Source organism: Talpa europaea (genome assembly GCF_964194135.1).
Source record: "Talpa europaea genome assembly, chromosome: 4".
In the NCBI taxonomy this organism is placed as follows: Eukaryota; Metazoa; Chordata; class Mammalia; order Eulipotyphla; family Talpidae; genus Talpa; species Talpa europaea.
In genome coordinates, this window is record NC_140070.1 from 106,335,291 (window position 1) to 106,344,279 (window position 8,989).

The 8,989-nt window shown below is 42.7% G+C and overlaps 1 protein-coding gene across 1 annotated transcript; it reads right to left on the reverse strand.

Annotated features, from left to right (window-relative positions):
- Positions 1-2,585: 2,585 nt before the first annotated feature.
- TM4SF19 (transmembrane 4 L six family member 19) lies at positions 2,586-4,531 on the reverse strand (the record flags this gene model as incomplete). The annotated part of the gene is made up of 4 exons (XM_084231105.1): positions 4,346-4,531; positions 3,868-3,945; positions 3,033-3,205; positions 2,586-2,769 (listed from the first exon to the last, which is right to left on the reverse strand). Exons 1-4 carry the CDS (start codon positions 4,526-4,528, stop codon positions 2,586-2,588), a joined length of 618 nt encoding a protein of 205 aa, XP_084087231.1. The 5' UTR covers positions 4,529-4,531.
- Positions 4,532-8,989: the final 4,458 nt, after the last annotated feature.

Genomic DNA, 8,989 nt, shown 5'->3' on the forward strand with positions numbered 1-8,989 from the left:
TCTTAACCGCGTGACGATTTTAGGACATTGACAGAGAAGCCGTGGAGGTTAGTAACCTACCAAGGACATACACAGGGAGCGTCAGTGACTCTCATGAAAGGGTCTTCAAACTGGGGCCTTCCACATCCACACTTCATCCTATTTTGTGTGCTTTGTGAACAGGTCTTATATTTTTAAATGATTGAAAAAAACAAAAGAATACTATTTAATGAGACGCGAAAATTAAAATAAAGCTTTATTGTAACACAGCCATGCTCATATATTGGCAGTGTTTGCTTTTGCACCATATCGGCAAAATTGAGCAGCTGCAATAGAGACGGTACAACAGTTAAAGTCTACAATAGTATCTGGTCCTTTACAGAAAAAGCGAGCAGTGTCCTACTTTGATCCATAACTGTCAACTTGTAGTTTTCCTAGCTTCGTCCACAGACCTGCTCCAGTACAAGTCAGAAAAGGGCCGATCTAGGGAGTGTTCCCTGCTTATGAGTTCCAGTCCCTGGTCCTATTTCAGAAGGCTGTAGTGTCCTGGTCTCTGCTGGCTTCAACACCTAAGAAAAGAAATTTCCCCAATATCCATCCAGACTTCCTTAGGTAACCTTCAACCTACTGTTTGAATTAATACATTCCAAAACTTTCATCTACAAGATGCAAAGAGGGTAGTTTCTATAAAGGTATATCTTTGCAAATTGCAGTAGCGACCAGCTAATTTTATTAGACTAGGTTCTGCTTTGCAAAGTATTTTCTTGATAGTATTGCCTAGATTGGTCTTCCGGCACCAATAAACTCCCTTCAAATTCATCTTCCTACTTCACACAACAAACCTCCCCAGAATGGCTTTCCTTTGTCACTCCTCTGCCTGAAGTCTTCCAGTGGGTCCTTATGGCTGTCCTCCCAGCATTCACACTTCTTTGCTTGCAAATATGATCCTTCATGATCTGGCTGGGTTGCTGAGCCTTCCTTCTGGCACTGGCCTGCAGACCCACCTGCTGGAGTCTATGCAAGGGCCCTGGGACCAGGTGCACGCTCAGCCATGCCCCTAGTCATAGCAGCACCAATCCCATGTCTGGCTACCATCATGCTTCCACAAACTAGCTTGGTCCCTGCCTGGCACACCAATCCACTGTGTCTCCTAGAGATAGATAATATATTTTCTCCATGCTGTTTCACCAGCTTTAAGAAGCCATATCCTTAAAATGCAGACTTTCCCTCACATTTTATAATTTTCTCAACTGTGTTTTTCTACCCTATCTACAAAAAAATTCTGCACGTAAATCAGTTCAATACAAACTTTACTATGTTGGAGATACTAAAATGAATAAAACCCCATCTTTCCCCTAAAGAGTGAATAGATTTGGTTGGGGAATAATAAACTAAACAAATCATTACTAAATTGAATGCCACTTGCTATAACAGAAAGCTGAAGGACAGTCTATTCCAAGGATGTACTTCCTTTGCTACAAGCAGGAAACATCCTCTTCATTCTAGGATAACAGTCACGAAGTCATACACAAGGTTAGGAACAAACAATTTTCCTTCTAATAAAATGTTTAGTTGATACTGTTCTGATGAACAGACTAGCATCAGCCCCTCCACTCCAAACATGATTGGAAGCCAAGTCAAGAGTCAAGTGTAGCTTTTATTTAAGGAGAAAAACATCGCATGAGTGTGAAGTGTTCCTGAGAGGTAGGAAGAAGGGGGATACAGGTGCCTTCTGGAATCCCACAGAGGGCAGCCAAGAGCCAGGTGTGGGGGCTACAGGGCCAAGGTAGAATGAGTGCAGAACTCCCCTCTCCTTCCTTCTCCCCATCATTAGTCTCTTGACTCCCTTTCTCCTCCTCTGCCTTTTCTTCCCCTCTCCTTCCCTTCTTTTCCCTCCTCCCCTCCATTTCCTCCTCTTTCCTTCTCTCCCCATTTCCCTTCCAAGCCATGCCCCACCCCCACCCTCATTCCTAGGACCGTAAATTGAATTGTGAAGAGAGAAAGTAAGGGAGCTGTTATAGCTAATCTCTAGAGTCAGGAACATTGCACCTCTCATCTGGTAGCATTGCACCTCAAACTTGGAGACAGGACTGTCGGCATTACTCACAAACTTCTATTTTTAAGCTTGGGCACTTTGAAATCTATGAGTGTCAGAAGTTAACTGCAGGGCCTCCCCTGGTGGCGCAGCGGTTGAGCGCGGGGTTGCGAGGCTGCCCGCAGCCTCTGCAGCGCCATCCCCGGCCACCGGCAAGGGTTCTACATGGTGCGACAGACCTCTCCTGCCACGCCCGCTGCTTCCCTCAGCGGTGTATTTCCGTTGGTGTGCCTGTTCTGCTCCCGGCTCTGGCTCTGGTGAATTCTCTCACCCTCCCGCACTACTGACTGTACCCAGTGCTTGTATAAACAAACAAATAAACAAACAAACAAACAAATAAATAAATCTTAAAAAAAATACTTTATATCGTTCAACATATATACAAGGACTTGTAATTGTCATTATTATCTAGAATACCTAAAGAGAAGTTTGTTTATAATTCACACCCACTGCTTGCAGAAGGATTCAAGGGCGCCTATGAGGAAAAAACCCATGCATAAGAGGGTGTTACCTATGACTTCTCACAGAGGCTGCAGAAAAGGCCCAGGAAGCTGTTGATGAAAAGAATGACCACCAGGAATATCTGGAGGAAGCTGATGCACAGAAGGGAGGAGAAGAAGGACACGTGCCAAATGACAGCTTTAGGAGGCTCCAGGCAGACAGAGTTCCAGAGTGAATGATCATACAAATAATTCCTATTCCAAAAAATAAGGAGGTTGAAGGATTGAAGAATAAGAAGGGCAAGTCAAATGAGCAATCTTAATAGAAATGTGGCACCTCCCCCCAGCTCAGGTCATAGGACTAGCTTCTTATCAGTGACCATCAATGTATTTGCAACTTTCTGAGCATCAGAGGAACAAAATGCTAGAATGCATGACCAAAAGGAGTCTGTAGTCCATCTGTGTGTCTGTCTTTCCCTCTCTGAAAAGACTGCAAATCTAAATCTTAATCCATTTACCTGTTAGGTAGGTCTTTGAATGGGTAACCGTATTTCCAAGCTTGTGTCTGATTGAAGGATGAGACATCATGGAACATGCAAAAAGGACCATGTTTTAGGGCTACTCCAGAAGTGATAAAGCAAATCAAGGCTCCAAGCAAAGCCAGGCCACTTGACAACATGGCAATAAGCATCTGCAGAGGGAAAGAAGAAACTGAGCCTGAGATGAGGTCGTGCTTAGGTGACTTGTGGGGGTGACCTGAGTAAGTCTAGCTTCTTCAATGCTTAGGCTTTCTCCCATCACGTTACACAGGAATAATCCTCCCCCATGGCACTTTCTGTAAAATACAACCAAAGTAGGATGTCTAATAGGGCTCACTGGGTAGATCTAGGAAGGGATGGGAGAGGAGGGGCTGATAACGGTAAACACTGGCACTTGGACCTGTATTTCCGTGACTCAGCAGGCTCTTCTAGCTGAGCCTGTTGGCATCAAAAACTTTTACCTTCAGATTGCAGTCATTCAACCTCTGGGCTAAAGGGTCAAATTAGTCCATTTCTGATCCTTTTAAGGGAGAACTGTATTTTCAAAAGTTCCAAGCTCCTATCCCTGATTCTTCTTTCTTGAAATTGAGCATGAAAGGAAAGAAGGAAGCAAGGGAAGAGAGAGGGAGGAAGGGTGCCTGAGTTAAGAAAGGCTAAGTAAATTGCCCAAGAGCTTAGGACTATTAAGGGGTACTTGCAGAACAGGACATGACTTCAAATTACAAGACTGAAATTGTCCTTTTACCATTCTGTCCCTAAAGTAATAGAATGTGGGGACATTGTACATGATAAAAGAGTGGAATCTGGTCCTTACACTTTGGCATGGTCCTCTCTTACTAAAGCAGCCATATCTCCAGCCCATCAAGGAGATGAGAGTGGCTGCAGTGAGTACCTGGGAAAAAAAGAGAAAAGTGTTGAGAAAAGATTGGGTAACTTCTATTTCTAACTGCCACCTATGGCTTCTGAAATATCATAATTAGTCTCCCATGGACTTGATTATTTTACCCTACCCAGAGGGTTTTTCTTTGACTGTCAGGACCCAATTTTGGACCGCCAACACAATTTGACTCTATATGCCAATGTTTACATTCAACATGCCTAGCCCCTGCTACAGTCCAGCAATCCTGACAAGTCTTCTTAGAGATTCCTATGCCTTGGAGTTGTTCCCGACCCAAGACCAATTTCTAAAATCAAACATTTTTGTAATGAATCTAAATACTTCTCCCACCAACCACCTGCTTCAAACCTGGAGAGCACTTTCGGAGTTCACACTCAGTGATCCTGACACTTACCATGAGGCCGCCTCCCCAGAGTCCAGACCCCAGCATTGCGTGCTTGCCAATGAGGCCCCTCAACAGGTAGGTCACATCCCAGTTAGGAAAGAGGAGCACCATGTTGGCCGCAGCAGCAAACAGGGCTGTCATCCCAAGGCTCAGTCCCAGAATTCGGGAGCAGATCCGTGAGCAGGCCATCATGCAAGGAGACAGCAATGTCCTAGAACCAATGGAGGGGAGTCATGATACCTCTGTGGCTGGATGCATATGATAGCGGAACCCCCATAGGTTAGAGTGAGATGGGGCAAGCAGACCACACATACTGTCGCCTCCCAAGCTCAGATGAAGGGAAGCCAAGGAATTTATTTTAAAACCCTGCATCTTGTAAATAGTCCTCAGTGGATGGGACTTAATTCCTATATTTTCTGCCAACCGCCATTTATATACACACTCCCCATCCCATCATATTTTGCTTATACTTCTATTATAGTCAGTGATTACTTATATTTGATACAGAAAAACAATCTTTTTTAAGATGTTATCCTTTCACTGTAAAAGATACCGTTTTAAAGACCTTCACTGTCACTACTTCCATTCAACATTGTACAGGTGAAACACTGAAAACAATGCAACAAGAAAATAAGAAGTAAAGACCATATAGACCATATAGATAGGAATGCAGTGAATTTGTCATTCACAGGTAACATGATTATCTGTTTAGAAAATCCTAAGGAATCTATTTAAAAGTTACTAGAACTAGGGCCTCCCTGGTGGCGCAGGCAGTTGAGTGCCGCACTGTGAAGCTGTCCGCAGCCTCTGCAGCGTGGGTTCGATCCCGGCCGGTGGGTGAGAATCCCACATGGTGTGGCAGACCTCTCTTGCCTCGCCCGCTACTTCCCTCAGCAGTGTATTTCAGTCGGTCTGCCTTTTCTGCTCCCTGCTTTGTATCTGATGAATCCTCTCACCCTCCCACGCATCTGCTGTACCCCAGTTCTTGTATAAATAAATTAATCTTTTTAAAAAAGTTACTAGAACTAATAGGTGAGTTTAGCAAGGTCAAAGAACAAAATATTAATATTTTAAATGTTACTGTATACATACAAAAAATGAGAATTTTTTAAATATTAAATATGCCATTTATAACAGCATACAAATATACTGATGAAGAAATTTAACAAAATGTGTGTAAGACCTCCACACAATTATTAAACACGGTAAGAAAAATTAAAAGGCCTAAAAATGAAGAGATATATATACCACATTCATGGATCAAAAGACTCAATATTGTTAATATGTCTGTTCTCTCTAAATTGATGCACAGATGCAACATAATTTCTGTCAAGATCCTAGCAGTTTTCCTATAGAAATTGACAAGCTGAATCTAAATTCATTTATTTATTTTTTAAAGATTTATTTTTTTATTTTATTTTTAAGATTTATTTATTTATTTATACAAGTACTGGGTACAGTCAGAAGCGTGAGAGGGTGAGAGAATTCACCAGAGCCAGAGCGGAGAGCAGAACAGGCAGACTGACGAAGTACACTGCTGAGGGGAGCAGCGGGCGGCAGGAGAGGTCTGTGCGCCATGTGGGACCCTCGCCCGGCGGCCAGGGATCGAACCGGTGCTGCAGAGGCTGCGGGCAGCTTTGCAACCCAGAGCTCAACCGCTGAGCCACCGGGGAGGCCCTAAATCTAAATTTATATGGTAATGCAAAGGATCCAAGTTAGCCAAAACATTTAAAGAAGAACAAAGTAGAAGAATTTACACCATGTGATTTCAAGATATTACATAAAGTTATAGTTATCAAGAAAGTGAAGTAATGGCATGCAAAGGCAAACAGAAGACTGAAACAGACTAAAGAGTTCCATAATAGGCCTACACACATACAATTAGGAGATTTTTTTTTTTTAAATCCTTGGCACTCAGTCTTTAATAAATGCTAATATTTATGTTCACATCAAGAAATAATCTGTCTTTATGTTTTAATACATATCTGTAGCTTTTAGTCCAGGAGTAACAGATACATGCTATTTTTTAAATATTTTATTTTATTTTGTATAATTCTTACATCATAAGAGTTTTTTTTTTTAAAGTCCAGCACTCTTATTTCCCCCACACACACACCTATCAAGGCATGAATTCCTGGGGAATGGGTTCCAGCAGCAGGCTCCTTTCCAGTGGTTCTCGGCCAGCGAGCCTTTCTGGGTGGAGCAGACTGGTGCTTCAGATGAACCCAAGTCCCTTTCTCTTTGGCTTCGTTTTTCCCTGATCATTTTCTTTCACACCATTCAGGAAGCTGTCACGGTGCTTATAGTACTTAATATGCTCAATACAAACATTAATTCTCTTGACCAGTATGTTGCCCTTTGCTTATTTGTTTGCAACAATGGTAACTGCATGCTGAGTGACATAGCTTGAGTGACATATAGACTCTTTTGATTTTACCATGGTAACATGTGTGGGGCATTCCTCTTGCTGTCTACAATACCCCTTTCTTGTAGATTTGCATGTGTGTGGCCAAACGAACACCTCCATGTTTCCTTAAAGGCCTAGAGAACATGCAGTGGGTGCCTCTCCTCTTTCTCTTTGTGTTGGTCATTTGGGCAACTTTACTGAAAGATGGTGGTTCTGGCCAAAAGGGACCAAGTGATTTTTTTTTTTTTAAAGATTTATTTATTTATTTATTTATTTATAAAGCACTGGGTATAGTCAGAAGCACGGGAGGGTGAGAGAATTCACCAGATCCAGAGCGGGGAGCAGAGCAGGCAGAAGGACCAAAGTACACTGCTGAGGGGGGCAGCGGGCGGCAGGAGAGTTCTGTGCGCCATGTGGGACCCTCGCCCAGCCGGGGATCAAACCGGCGCTGCAGAGGCTGCAGGCAGCTTCGCAACCCAGCACTCAACTGCTGCGCCACCGGGGAGGCCCCCAAGTGATTTTTTTAAGATAGTTTTTCAGTGGAAAAATGACAGTCTCTTCAGCAAATGGTGCTGGAATAGTCCATATACAAAACAAAAACATACATATCTTGACTATTACTGCAAACTATATTAAATGATGGAAATGTTCTATACCTAGATTCTGGACTTCTGTGTACCCACAAAACTCACCAAACTGTACACTTAAAATTAGTGAATTTTATGGTACTTGTTATATATCAATAAAATTGATTAAAAATATAAATGTCACATCTAGATAAATTGTAAAATACCTCCTCCACTCCTGTACATAGTCATTTCTTCCCTTTTATATTTTTACTATGCGACTTGTTTTTGTTTTAAAGATTTATTTATTTGTTTATTTATTTATGCAAACACTGGGTACAGAGTGCTGGAGGGGGAGAGAATTCACCAGAGCCAGAGCGGGGAACAGAACAGGTAGACTAACGAAATACACTGCTGAGGGGAGCAGCGGGCGTGGCAGAAGAGGCCTGCACGCCATGTGGGATCCTCTCCAGCGGCTGGGGATCGAACCGGCGCTGCAGAAGCCTCGGGCAGCTTCGCAGCCCAGCGCTCAACCGCTGAGCCACCGGGGGAGGCCCTTGTTGTTTTTTGCTTTTTGTTTTTTGGTTTTTTTAATATGAATTAAGGTAGCTCCCCTGCCCACCTATGACTATGCAGGTGCCTATCTTTTTCTCTTTTCTTTTTAATAAAGGTGTTCATGTATATATATATGTGTGTGTGTGTGTATACACACACACATACATACATACACACACACAGCTAATCTCACCTTAAAGCCCATGACACTCCCCTCTAACACACTGCTTTGCATATAATGAGCAAACATGTATGGGTCAGAAGTGCTCCCTCTTTTACACACATATACATTCATCTATAATGAAGTATTTCACAGTTTAAAGCCCTCTCTTTTACACACATACACATACACATTCATAGATAACAAAGTACTTCACAACTTAAAGAAGTAAACAGAATGCATGAAGTAATTAAATGACACCCATATAAATACAACCAACTTACAAAATAAGTTGTTAACTGATGTTTTTGAAGCCCCAGGTATGCCCTCTCTAATCCTACCATCTTCCCAGACTCCTTAGTAACAACTATCCTCAATTTTGATTTCATCATACTGTTTTAAAGACAGATTTATGATTTACTAAAGTTTTAATAAAACCTTGATTAGGGAGCCTTGACCCACATGGCACAGCAGACCTCTCCCATCTTGCCCGCTGCTCCCCTCAGCAGTGTATTTCAGTGGATCTGCCTGTTCTGTTCCCCACTCTGTCTCTGGTGAATCCTCTTACCCCCCCAAACCTCTGGCTTACAGCCCAGTTCTTGTATGCATAAATAAATAAATCTTTAAAAAAAAAAAAAAACACCTTGATTGGTCTGGTGTTTCCTATTTGTCCCCATAGCAGCTTATGGTATAGAGACTGCAGCACAGTGTTGAGCAACAATTTGACTGGCACGCTGTTGCAGCACTCTCCCCGTCATTGCCAGCCCTGGAAGCCTCCCTAATCTCAGAGCCCATTTCACCTTCACCCTCCTCCCAATAGAGAACTTCTTGCTGCAATTGCTAATGTTTTCATGTGTCCACATGGTATTTGCTCTCTAAACCTTATTTTTCACAATGAATTACACAACTTGTCCCTGATGAAAGGAAGTTCAGGTCTGTGAGGAGGAAGGGGTACAAGCATTGGG